The 13,415-nt window shown below is 64.3% G+C and overlaps 1 protein-coding gene across 1 annotated transcript; it reads right to left on the reverse strand.

Annotated features, from left to right (window-relative positions):
- Window positions 1-1,434: 1,434 nt before the first annotated feature.
- On the reverse strand, window positions 1,435-13,403 carry PRRT1B (proline rich transmembrane protein 1B). The gene is made up of 5 exons (XM_055140318.1): window positions 12,958-13,403; window positions 9,600-9,700; window positions 6,066-6,448; window positions 5,498-5,620; window positions 1,435-4,881 (listed from the first exon to the last, which is right to left on the reverse strand). Exons 2-5 carry the CDS (start codon window positions 9,607-9,609, stop codon window positions 4,732-4,734), a joined length of 666 nt encoding a protein of 221 aa, XP_054996293.1. The 5' UTR covers window positions 9,610-9,700; window positions 12,958-13,403; the 3' UTR covers window positions 1,435-4,731.
- Between the last annotated feature and the right edge of the window lie 12 nt (window positions 13,404-13,415).

Raw genomic sequence — 13,415 nt, forward strand, 5'->3', positions numbered from 1 at the left:
AGCACTGCTCAGAGAGCCTGGAACAAGTCGGCAAGGCAGAGGCCAGGAGGAGCACTGCAGGTGGGGTGCTTGCCCTGGCCCCGGCCCACCAGGAGGAAGCCCTGAGCACCGTCGGGCTCTGGCAGCTCTGGGATCCCCGAGCACCCACAGTACCGCATCCTCCAACCCTCCCAGGAAGCCGCGGACCCAGCTGGCCAGGACTCGCTGGCAGGGGTCCCTGCTTAGGAGGCCTCATTCCCCCCAGATTAAACCTGCTGGGCCAGGGATGCTGCCCAGTGGTTAGCGCTCTGCCGTGCTGCGTGAGGCCCTGGGCTGGATCCCCGGAACTGCAGAGGGAAGAAAGTGCGTGTGGCTGGGTGGTGCAGCAGCGCACGCGGACTCACAGTGACGCCGCGGAAAAATGATCTTTTTTCTGTTTTCAGGAGAAGGGGGTGCAGCTCCCTGGGTGCCGACCGGGGGTTACGCAGAGCCGCGGGCTGAGGGGACGGGGAAGGGCCGGAGCAGGCGGCTGGCTGGGTGAAGCTTCTGAGTTCCGTCCCCAACCCCCCCCTGCCCACGCTCCCCCACACTGCGGGCCAGCACCCCGGAAGGTGCCACAACACGGCCCGGCACGCATGGGCACCCAGCGCCAAGCACCCTCTGCAGAGGCCGCAGACAGCTCAGGGCTTAGGGGACGCCTCGTGTCCTGCCGGCCACAGCCCCCTCGCAGGGGCGGCCGGACAGGGGGTGTCGCTTACCTCATCACGCAGAGACCACCCCCGCACCCCAGATGGACCCTAAGCACAACCAGAATGGCCTCTGAGTACCAACAGGCATGGCCCGAAAAACACAGGAAAAGTGGAAATACATATTCACACTCTCCGGAAATACGGCCCCCACACGAGCACTGTCGGGGCCCAGGTAGCATCGGGGCCAGAGCAAGCAGGAAGGGCCCGCATCACACAAGGTCCCGGGGCCGCCAGGAGTGGGCCCTGCGCAGAGCCAGGAGTTGGCCCTGAGGAGAGCTGGGCGTGGCCACAGAAACAGAAGAGGACGAGGACGAGGAGGAGGAGGAGGAGGAGAGGAGGAAACGGCTGGATCTCTTGGTCAATGCACTTTCTGTATCTTCTTTTAAAAGTGGGGGCAGCGGGAAGGGGTCCCCGGAGCCGTGCCAGGAGTCGGCCCTGAGCACTGCGGGGTGTGGCCCCCAAACAAAACAAAACTGATGAGGGAAATAGGGGCCGCACCCAGTGTTGCGAATGGTCAGTCCCAGGGACACCAGCGTGGCCGTGAGGGCCCGACTGTTCAGTGCTGCGGGTGGGGGCGCACTTGACGCCAGGCCCGGCGGGGCCTGACCCACGGGCGTCCCTGGCTTGTCTTGGTTGCTCTGGAGAGACTTTCTTAATTGGGTTTTGTTTTGTTTGGGGGGCACACCCAGCAGTGCTCAGGGCTGACTCCCGGCTCTGTGCTCAGGCTCACTCCCGGCTCTGTGCTCAGGCTCACTCCCGGCTCTGTGCTCAGGCTCACTCCCGGCTCTGTGCTCAGGGGGCCACATGGGATGCTGGGATTGAACCTTGCCAGCTGCCCGCAAGGCAAATGCCCGTCCCGCTGTCCTGTACTCCAGCCCAGACTCTGCCATCTCTGATCTTACATCCTTGGTCCAAAACGCCTCAGGAAAGCCGGTGGAACTGCCAGCGGGTCTGGCCAGCCCCAGGCCTGGCGGGTGCCGGAGTCCTGACACGCGGAGGCCCGCAGGACCCAACACAGACCAACCGCAGCCATGACTGCGCGAGCTCAGTAACAGTGAAAAGAAAAAGACACACAAAGGGGCCGGGACGCGGCACAGCGGGGAGGGCGCCGGCCTGCCTCCATCCCCCGCGCCCCCTCGGCCCCCCAGCTGCAGTCAGAGACGAGTCCTGGGTGTGACCCCAAAGCCAGAAGGAAATAAAGATGCACAAGATGCCGACCTCTCCACACGCAGCCCCAGCCAGCCTCCCGCCCGGCCCCTGAGCACGAGGGAGCGAGTCCCGCAGGACCCGTCAGGAAGCCGGGCCAGGAGGGTTCAGTTCCATGCACTTGGGGCTTGCCTTGTGCACGAGACCGCAGCACCATACACAGTGCTCGCCAGTGCTCAGGGCACCCTTGGGGCCTGGGCACTGCAGGTTTTCAGCCGGGCTCCGTGTGCAAGCCCACGCAGGAGCCCGTGTGCCGTCGCCCCGGCCCTCGGAGGCTCTATTCAGGAGTGAGTGTCCCGTTCACAGAGCGGGAGCAGTTAATCCAGCAGACAGGCGCTTGTCTTGCATGTGGCCAACCCGGGTTGGATCCCCGGCACCCCATAAGGCGGGGCGTCCCCTGAAAGCGTCACGCGTGATCCCTGGGTGCAGAGCCAAGAGGAAGCCCTGAGCACCGCTGGGCGTGGCTCAAAAAGGCAGGAAAGGGGCTGGAGCGATAGCACATCGGGGAGGGCGTTTGCCTTGCACGTGGCCGACCCGGGTTCGATTCCCAGCATCCCATATGGTCCCCTGAGCACTGCCAGGAGTAATTCCTGAGTGCAGAGCCAGGAGTAACCCCTGTGCATTGCTGGGTGTGACCCAAAAAAGAAAACAACGTTCTCTATGGATAAAAGAAGGTAATCAATAAACTTTAACATCCAGGCATAGCGAAAAGGAAACTCCCGATGGGGGCCGGCGGGGTGTGGAGGAGACATGTTTCCGCGTTTCCGCGTTTCCCTCCATGTGAGCTCAGGGTCCTCCACCCGCCACTGCCCCAGCCCACAGGTGAGGGAAGCAGGAGAGAACACAGAGGGTCTTAGAGAAAGACAAATCAGCCCGAATAAGGTTGATAGCACAGAGCGAGTAGAAAGTTCTACAGGCATGAACAGAGTTAGGAAATGAATTTTGAAACATTGCCAGGGGGGCCGGAAGGATGGCATAGTGGTTAGGGCACTTGCCTTGCACATGGTCATACCTAGTTCAGTCCCCGGCACCTGATCCCTGCCAGGAGTGCTCCCAGAGCACAGAGGCAGGAGGAAGTCCTGAACCCTGCCAGGTACGGCTCCCCCCTCCCCCCCAAAATGAGCTGAAGACAAAGTCAATGAGCAAAGTCAACAAACCAAGTGTATTTACCAGCAGGCTGACACGAACACATTCCAGCTGTCCAACACAGAGCACATAGAAATCACATACCAGCACAGCGGGGAAGGCACTTTGCCTTGCAGAAGGCATCACGGATCCGATCCCTGCAGCACAGGAACCCCCAGCCCTGAGCATCGCTGGGTGGGGCTCCCCTTCCCCAAGAATAAAAGGAAGCACCAGGGATACTAAGAAAATGTCTCAATCATTTCTTCGTAAGAAACTGGGAAGCTGAGGCTGGAGTGAGGGCACGGGGCGGGGGGGCGTTGCCTTCCCACAGCTGACCCGAGCTCGATCCCCGGAGCCGCCAGGAGTGGCCCCAACGTCACTGTCCTCACCAAGGGTTCTCGAAGGGGAGCTGTCACCTGCCCCCGGGCGTCCGCAGCCCCCTGAGAGGGGATCTCCCATGCCTGCTCTCTCGACGCCCTGAGACTCAGCCACTCTCCCGGCCAGCCAGCGCTGCAGTGCTCAGGCTACTCCTGACTCTGTGCTCGGGCCCCGGCACCAGACACTGTGCCCGGGACTGGCCAGAGGCAGCGTCGTGCAAGGCCAGCGTGCTGCCGTCTAACCACACCCGACCTCCTTCCACGCTCATGTCTTGTTCAGTTTGGGGGCACGTCCAGGGGGGCTCGAGGGGGGCCGGGCCAGCCGCGTGCGAGACGAGTGCCACCGACCTTCTCTCTGGTCCCCGTCATAATTTTTGTGAATTTGTTTGTTCGTTCTTTGGGGCCGCAGCTGGCAGTGTGCTCAGTTTACTTCCGGTTCTGTGTTCCGGGATCCTCCCGACAGTGCTCCAGGGAACACAGGAGGTGCCTGGGGTCAACTATGGGGCAGCCACGTGCAAGGCAAGTGCCCGACCCACTGGGCTAGCACTCTGGCCCTTCACTGTTTTCTTCTTTTCGGGTCACACCCAGAGATGCTCAGGGGTTACTCCTGGCGGTGCTCGGGGACCGTGTGGAAAGCGGGGATTGGACCCGGGTCAGGTGCACGCGAGGCAAACGCCCTCCCTGCTCTGCTATCTTGGGTCCCAGTGGTCCTTAACTTTCAGAAATATTTTTACCCCCACTTTATTTTTTGTTTTTTTGGGGGGTCACACCCGGCGATGCTCAGGGCTTCCTCCTAGCTCTGCACTCAGGAATCACTCCTGGCAGTGCTTGAGGGACCATACGGGATGCGGACTCGAACCCGGGTCGGCCGTGTGCCAGGCAAACGCCCTCCCCGCTGTGCTGCCGCCTCGGCCCCTCTACCCCCCTTTAAAAGCTAAGCTGTCCTGTTAGAATTTCAGTGAGTCTGGGCCAGATGTGCAGACAGCTGACCCGTGTCGGGTCAGGTTTGAGCCCCAGGCCCCTAGGGTCTGCCCTGGGCACAGCCCGGCGTGGCCCCTGGGTCTGAGGAAGGGGCCACATCCAGGCTCTGCCCAGTCGAGGGGCCGCAGCCAGACCCGACCACGGCCGAGCACAGGCCCAGAGGGGGGAGTCGGGGCCAGTGTGGCGGGGGCGGTCAGGAACCCTGGGGGGGCCCAGACCCTGCCTGCCGCTCCAGGGGCTGGAGGGCGGGCGCCGGGGTCACCGTGTCGGGGCACGGGCAGCGAGGCGTGGCGCCCAGGGCGGGGCCGGGCGGCTCAGGGGAGGTAGAGGGCCACCATCACGTAGACCACCCAGCTGGCGGACACGAAGACCCCGAAGAGCAGGCTGAAGAGCACCAGGCCACGAGCCTTGCGGGACGCCTCCTCGGCCTGGCCCATGTCCCCCCGGCTCAGCGCCGCGCGGGTCTGCAACGAGACGGCCGGGGTGTGAGCGGGCGGGCGGGTGGGCGGGCGGGCCACAGCCTCCCCCACAGAGAGGCGAGGTGAGTGGTCAGGGGCCACGCAGCCCTCGCTGGGGTCAGAGCTCACAGACAGGCCGAGGTCTCAGGGGCTTCCTGAGAGTGGCCCCTTCCCCGCTACCCTCGCCAATGCGGGCGTCAGGGCTGCGGCCCCACCTGACCCTTCGGGAGGAAGGACAGACGGATGCAGGCCACGAGATACGGAGGGGGGCTGGTGTGTGGGCGGACGGACAAACGGACAGACGGACGGATGGTGGAGGGAGGATGATGGATGATGATGAACACATGGGTGGTGGGTGGGTGGGTGGTGGGTAGTGGAGGGGTGGATGAACAGTCGGGGGTGGACGGCTGGCAGAGGAGTGGACAGAGGGAAGGCGGGCAGGCGGGATTCGAACCCTGCACCAACACTCAGAGGCCTGCGAGGGCGGGGCCGTTCCCAGCAGGCATCACCTTCGCAGCAAGGGGAGCACGAGCACACCTGGGCCCCCCCTTCCCGGGCCCTCCCTCCTGGGTGCGGGCGGCAGAGACCCCGCAAGGGGGAGGGGTGCTCCCCACCCACCCACCTCGTGGGAGTAGACGACGGCCAGGAGCCCGGTGATCAGGCAGCAGAAGAGCGTCACCAGCACCGACTCCACCATGTAGTCCTTGGGCAGGGGCCTGTGCTCCGCCGGGCCGGGGCCGCCGTACTGCGGGGCAGAGCCAGGCGGGTGAGGGGCACCCCACCCCCAGGACCCCGCCAGGAAGGCACCCCTCGCCCCGGCCTCTGCCCGCCCCGGACCCCATGAATCCTTTGGCCTAGGGTCACCATCTGTCCCCAGGCCCCCCTCCCCGCTGCCTCGGGCCCTGGGCCCTGCCTGGGGTGGTCTGGAAGCTCCCCAGGGGCACCCAGGGGCTTGGGGTTTGCTTGTTTGTTTTTCACCAAGTCACTGCCCACCTAGAGGCCCGGGCCGTGTGTGGATGCCCCCTGCCTGGCACTCCCCATGCCCTGCACACACAGGCAGCGGGTCCCCTGCCGTGCTGGAAAACTCCTCTCCATCCCTCAGAACCCCGCTCGAATGTCCCCACTCCTAGGAAGCCAAGGACCCGAGCGGGGGGCTGTGCGGGCGGGGGGCTCGGCGTGGCCTCACTCACCACCGGGAAGGGCGTGAAGAGCGGCGGCGGCGGCGCGGGGTAGAGGGTCGCGGGGGCGGGCGGGTACAGGGCCTGGGGGGTCGCAGCCGGCGGGAAGAGCACCGGGGCCGGCGGGAAGGGCGGGTAGAGCAGCTGCACGGCCTTGGGGTCGGGGGGCGCGTAGGGCGGGGGCTCCCCCACCCAGCCGAGGGGGGCCCCGCCGACAGCCCCCTTGGGCGCCGGCCCGGCCCCGCCCGCCGCCTGGGCGGAGGGTCCCTCGGCCGCGGGCTCGGGGGGGTCCCCGCGCTCGTCCAGGAGCTGCGGGCGGCGCGGCAGCTGCGGGAGCTCGGGGCCCGCTGCGTCCCGGGGGGCCTCGGGGCTGCCGCCCCCTTGGGCGTCGGCGCCTGCGGAGACACGGAAGGGGCGGGTGAGCCGGGGCCGCCCCCGGCCCGCCCCGCGGCCCGTCCCCGCCGCTGATTGGGCCGGGGAAGGAGCACTGGCCCAGAGCAGCCCCCGATAGGCTCTCCGGAGAGCCCGTCACGGGGCCGAGCCAATCGGGAGCCGGCGCGGCGGGATGCTCGAAGGGGCGGGAACAGCCGCTGCATCCCACCGCGGCAGGGAGAACAGAAGCCGCGAAGCCCCCGCCCTGGGGCAGGGACAGACCCAGCCCCCAGCACCCAGACGCCGACGGTCCGGCCGAGACCGCGAATGCCGCTCCCGGCGGGCTGGCACCGGTGGCCCCGAACCAGCCGCAGATGCCGGAAAAGCCAACACCCCCAGGAGCACTGCCCGGCCTCTCACCCCGCAAGGAGCCACGGGCAGCCGGACAGCCGGGTGCTGCAACCAACTGCAACCAACTGCGGCGGGAGGGAGAACAGAGAAGGCCTGGAGGCAGGATCCCTGCCGGGAGTGAGGCAGGCGGGGCGGTGCTCAGGGCTGACTCCTGGCTCGGTGCTCAGGGCTGACTGCTGGCTCGGTGCTCAGGGCTGACTGCTGGCTCGGCCCTCAGGGATCACTCCGGGAGGGGCTCGGGGGACCTTACGGGATGCTGGGGATCAGAGATCCAACCCGGGTTGACTGTGGGCCAAGCCGGCACCTTACCCACTGGCCTGTCTCACCAGTGCCCGAGTGAGGCCTTTTTTTTAAAAAAAAATTTTTTTTTTTTGCTTTTTGGGTCACACCTGGCGATGCACAGGGGTTACTCCTGGCTCTGCACTCAGGAATTACCCCTGGCGGTGCTCAGGGGACCATATGGGATGCTGGGAATTGAACCTGGGTCGGCCTGGGTCGGCTGTGTGCAAGGCAAGCGCCCTACCCGCTGTGCTATTGCTCCAGCCCCCCGAGTGAGGCCTTTTCAAAGAAACCAAACAGGACCCGATGGACAGGCCGGGGGCATCGTCCCGCACTCAGCTCACCCCAGCCCCAGCCCCAGATGCTCCCTTGAGCACCTACCTCCAAGAGTGATCCCTGAGCACAGAGCCAGGAGGAAGCCCTGAGCACTGCCGAGGGTGGCCCCCAAACTCACAACAAAATAAAAGGAACCAGGACTGAAGAGAAAGCACAGCGGGGAGGCCGCTGGCCTTGCACAAGGCTGAAGAGGGTTCGACCCTTGGCACCCCATATGGTCCCCGAACACTGAGAGCCGAGCCAGGCGTAAGCCCTGAGTATCCTGGGGCACGGCACCAACATTATTTTTTTAATTACAAAAATAAAAGAGGGGGGGCTGGAGCGATAGCACAGCAGGTAGGGCGTTTGCCTTGCACGCGGCCAACCCGGGTTCAAATCCCAGCATCCCATATGGTCCCCTGAGCACTGCCAGGGGTAATTCCTGAGTGCAGAGCCAGGAGTAACCCCTAAGCATCGCTGGGTGTGACCCCAAAAGCAATAATAAATAAATAAATAATAAAAAAAAGAATAAAAGAAAAGGAATGAAGTCGTTTTTGGTGGGGGAGTCGGGGCCACACCCAGCAGTGCTCAGGGGTCACTCCTGGCTCTGCACGCAGGAATCACTCCTGTGGAGCTCAGGAGACCCTGTGGGGTGCCGGGGTACACCTGAGCTGGCCGTGTGCAAACGCTGTACTCTCGCTCTGGCCACACCCCAGTCAGCAACACTGGGTGACTCCTAGCCCCGTGCTCAGCACATGTCCCAGCCGCGCTGGAGGCAGAGCCGGGCCAGTGGCATGTGAAGGGGCCCCGGAGCCCGTGCAGCCCTCTCCAGCCCCACGTGGAGTCTTCCAACTAAGACACATAGTATCTGAGTGGGGGAGGCTGGAGCGACAGCACAGCGGGGAGGGCGTTTGCCTTGCACACCGCCGACCCGGGTCTGATTCCCAGCACCCCACAGGGTCCCCCAAGCACCCCCAGGATTGATTCCTGAGTGCAGAGCCAGGAGCAACCCCTGAGCATCCCCGGGTGTGACCCAAAAAGCAAAAAAACACCAAAAACGAAAAATGTAATATCTAAATGGGCCTCACAGTGTCAGCGGCAAAACAGAAGACAGGAAACACGGGCAGGAAGCCAAGTGCGGGCAACGAGAGACGTCAGAGGGGTCAGCCGGCCGGCCTCGAGGCCCTGGGCAGCTGCGGGCGCTGCCAGCGGCCAGGGCCAGGGCGTCCCAGGAGAGCCACGCGGAGCTGGTGACGGACCCACAGGCGCCAACCCAGAAGCCCCCAAGCAGGGAGTATGGGACCCCCGGGGCTCAGGGGGGGAGAGTCCAAGGCCACAGGCGGCGCTGGCCCGGGCAGCCCCAGGGCAGTACCAAGGGTGGCAGGGAGGCCCCGAGAGACAGCACAGCGGGCAGGGCACCTCCTTCCTGCCCCGACTGGGGTTCGATCCCGGGCACCCCTGACGGTCTCTAGAGCCCGCCAGGAGTGACCCTGTGGCCCCAAAAGCAAGAAAAAGCAGGGTCACTTAAAAGGGGCCTTCCAGGGGTGCCCTGGGGTCTCGGGGGCTAAGTACCCTCGGAGTGAGCGGGCTCTGGGGAGGGGACACAGCACAGAGGCCGCGGAGCCCTGGGGGGCCACCACACAGCACTCAGCCTTCGCCCCGACACTGGGGCTCACGGGGTCCCTCCACCAGCCCCGCGCGCGGACACTGTCGCCAGCTGTCCCCGCCGCGGTCCCGCCCCAGAGTCAACAAACCAGGCACCTGAGCCTCAGGGACACCTGAGCCGGGACATTCCAGCCAGGAAAGGGGGGAGGGCGAGGGCGGGGGTGTTTTTTGGGGGGAGGGATTGAGGGCGTGGGGGCGTGGGGGCGGGGAGCCGGCTGCAAAAACCCAGATGCAACCCCCCAGGTTTGGGGAAGCCCCGGTGTCCCCCCCCCCCCGCCCGCCCCGCCTCCTCCTCCTCCTCGGGCCTGGGGGGCTGGCTGGGGACAGGGGGCGCCGCCCCCGGCAGAGGGGCGCGGGAGGCCGCCCCCCACAGCGGGGAGGGGGCGCGGTGGGTGGGACGACGCTGCCCGAAGTTCGCACCTGGCTGCGCCTCCCGGGCCGCCCGGCTGCAGGGGGGCGGGAGGGGGTACCCCGGGGGGCGCGGGGGTCCCGCCGCGCGCTCACCTAGCTCCATGGGGTCCCGCGGGCCTGGGGCGGCGGCGGCGGCGGCGCGGGCGGCCCGAGTTCGCACCCGCGCCCGCGGCGCGTCCTACCTGGTCGGCGTCCTGGAAAAACAGAGTTGGTAGAATTTCACCCCGCCCTGCCCGCCAGCACCTGGACCGCGGATGGCCCAGAGCCGCCGCCAGGAAGCCGCCCTGCACGCGGGAGACCCGGGTTCCATCCCCGCATCCCATAGCGGCCCCCCAAGCACCGCCAGGAGTAATTCCCGAGAGCGGAACCAGGAGGAACCCCTGGGCATCGCCGGGTGCGACCCAAAAAGCAAAAAAAAAAAAAAAAAGACAGTAGGGGGGCGGGGGGGAGGCGCTTGCCGGGCATGCAACCAGCTCCGTTGGCTCCCAGCACCCCATACCGCCCCTCCCAGCCCCTAGGGTCCCTGGCACAGTCAGGAGTAAGCCCCGAGCGTCGCTGGGGGTGACCCCCAAATAAAAAGGCAGGTTCTCTTGGGGGTGGAGGGAGGTTGGCGGGGGCTCTGGACACTGCCCCCAGCCGGGTTCTAGGTAAGCGCCTTCTCTGCTGCATGACCCACCTCCCGGCCAGGGTCCGGCCGCTCCTGGGGTACCGCAGCTCAGTGGTCCTTAGGACCCTGCAGGGCCCCGAAGCTGCCCCCAACACCCCTTAGGTAGAGTCACACCTGGCTGGGGCCCACGCCGAGGGCTTCTCTCCCGCCCCTTACACGCTCTTTTCTTTGTGTGTGAATTGACTGATACGATTCTAGCTTGATTTTCTTTTTTTTGCTTTTTGGGTCACACTTGGCAATGCACAGGGGTTACTCCTGGCTTTGCACTCAGGAATTACTCCTGGTCATGCTCAGGGGTCCATATGGGATGCTGGGATTTGAACCCGGGTCGGCTGCTTGCAAGGCAAACGCCCTACCTGCTGTGCTATCTCTCCAGCCCCTTGATTTTCTTTTTTTTTTTTTTTTTTTGCGGGGGGCGGGGGGAGGGGCTGGGAGGTAAGCCTGGGAGGTAAGCACACCCGGTGGTGCTCAGGGCTGGCTCCTGGCGACCGTCAGGGGACCATACAGCGTGCTGGGACTGACTCCGAGCAGCTGCGGGGTCTGCCTGAACTGGGCGGGTAGACAGGGTAGCCCTGGACGATGAAACGGCAGCAAAACTTCTGGGAGGGGGGGGCTGGAGCGATAGCACAGCGGGGAGGGCGTTTGCCTTGCACGCGGCCGACCCGGGTTCAAATCCCAGCATCCCATATGGTCCCCTGAGCACCGCCGGGGTGATTCCTGAATGCAGAGCCAGGAGTGACCCCTGTGCATTGCTGGGTGTGACCCAAAATGCAAAAATAAAAAACAAAAAAAACCCTTCTGGGAGGAAAATTCCAAGGCTGATCCACTTTGTGGATACGGAGAAGACCTTGAGCAGCGGACACTGAGGAGACTGGACCCTCCCCATGAAGGAAATTCCTCGAATTCCCTGGGACCTTTCCCTCAATCTGATTAACTTCAGTGATTCAGCCCAGAATCACTAAAGTTTTATAGCCTACATCTCCCTCTGGGAGAACCTGGCAAGCTACCGAGTTTCCTGCCCACATGGGAGAGCCTCGCAAGGTCCCCAAGGCGTATTCATATGCCAAAACCAGTAACAAGTTGGGTCTCATTCCCCTGACCCTGAAAGACCTCCAATGCAGCACCGTTGGGAAGGACGAGGAAAGAGAGGCTGCTAACATCTCAGGGGTAGGACGAATGGAGACGTTACTGAGACTGCTAGAGAAATTCGATGATCAACGGGATGATGATGATGATGATGATGATGATGATGATGATGATGATGATTTAGCCCAAATCTGGGTGGGCCTCCTCCACCCAGACCCCCCCATTTTCCAGTAGCTTGGCAGTGACACCCACAAATCCCATCAACGGCCAAGATCCAGAGACTATATAAAACAAAGCTCCCGGGAGCATGCAGCCTCGAAGCAGCCACGCAACATCTTATAGTGTAGCCCGCTGATGTGCCTAAAGCAGCACACACGTGTTTGGTTTTAGCATACTTGCTTGTATTCTCTGATGTACCACTGGGAAGGACGAGTAAAGAGAGGCTGCTAAAATCTCAGGGCTGGGATGAATGGAAACGTTACTGGGCCCGCTCGAGCAGACTGACGATCAATGGGATGACAGTGATACAGTGATTTTCCATCCCTCGTGGAGAGCCGGGCAAGCTACCACGAGTATCCCGCCCATACAGAAGAGCCTGGGCAAGCTCCCCATGGTTTATTCGATATGCCAAATACAGTAACAATAACAGGTCTCATTCCCCTGACGCTGAAAGAGCCTCCAATCGTTGGGAAAGACAAGTAAAGAGAGACTGCTAAAATCTCAGGGCTGGGACGAATGGAGACGTTACTGGCACCCGCTCGAATAAACCGATGAACAACGGGATGACAGTGACAGTGACAGTGACAGTGATGCAGCCCAAAGAAGACCATCAGCACTCCCAAACTCCCTGGTAGCCTCCTTAGCAACGGACCCTTACCTGGGAAGAAGCCCCACGTGGGGGCAGGTTGGAGAAACCCTATCAAGGCCACCTTGAACAGAGGAAGGGCGCGCATACTCTGCCCGAGCCCATGTGCTGCTGGCGCCCATGTGGCCGAGCACATGTGGCGCTGGAGCACATGTGTTGCCCGTACCTCCCTCTTGAGATGTGAACTTTCATGCCTAATGCTGGGATGTGTGCAGGGCTCTCTCCGCCCTTGGAGAAGCCGGTGTTGCTCTCTCTTGAGTGCGGCGCTCGCTCTCGCTCTCTCTCTCTCTCTCTCTCTCTCTCTCTCTCTCTCTCTCTCTCTCCACCTTAAAAAAACCTCCAAATAAAATCTATTTGCTTCACTGCTTGCCTACTCCTGAAATACTCCTTTCCGCCACCCTGCATCCCGGGTGGCAGTGGCGGCTGGGGAGACAGGGCCCGTCGTTCTCTTCCCGACTCACATACGCCACCCGTGGGGCCCACCAACATCATCCTGGGCTAGAACCGCCAAAACCCCGCGCCGGCGAGCCCGGGCCCAGCCAGAACACAGGACCCGGAACACAGGCTCCCGGCCTCAGGCAGGCGGGCTGCGTCCTCGGACCCCGGCTGGGACGGCCACCAAGGGCTGACCCTCCCGAGCCGGCGCCTCGCCCCGCACGGGCCTCCCGGTGCCCAGTCCACGCGCCTGGGCTCTGCCCTGCACCTCCTCCCTCTGCTGACCCGGGGCACCCCCGGGCCCCGGCTCTGGGCTCCGCGCACGCACACCCGTGGGCACCGCGGGACCGGGCGGCCCGTGTGCGTGATCAGGCCCTGGGAAACGGCCCCTCACCTACCCTCCGTGGGGGCCTGAAGTCAGGAGTGACACCTGCCCAGGGGCCGGGGCAGCCACCGAGGGCTCGTGGGGTGAGGGGTCAGCGCCACGACGACCCGGCGGCCACGCGGAGGGCAGAGCGCGCGAGGCCGGGGAGGCGGGGCAGAGGAGCGCACCGGTCCGCGGCTCATGCCGGTCACGTGGCCGGGGTCTCACGTGCCAGCTCGGCCTGACCTTTGTCCGCTCCCCGACCCCGCAGTCTGGGGGCAGGGGCGACGGTGGGGGGCAGGGCGTGTCCCAGGCACCGGAGAGGCGGGAGCGGGGAACCTTCGAGGGCATCCGCCTCTGCTGGGGAAAAGCGCCCAGTGCCCGGAGACCCCTGCACCCGGGTGTCACCCTGAGTGGCCTTTGTCCTTTGCAGCCCAGGTGCAGAACCCGCGACGGAACAGCGGCCCGGCCCCTGGCTGCGCGACGCCCGCG

Source organism: Sorex araneus, chromosome 1 (genome assembly GCF_027595985.1).
Source record: "Sorex araneus isolate mSorAra2 chromosome 1, mSorAra2.pri, whole genome shotgun sequence".
NCBI lineage: Eukaryota > Metazoa > Chordata > Mammalia > Eulipotyphla > Soricidae > Sorex > Sorex araneus.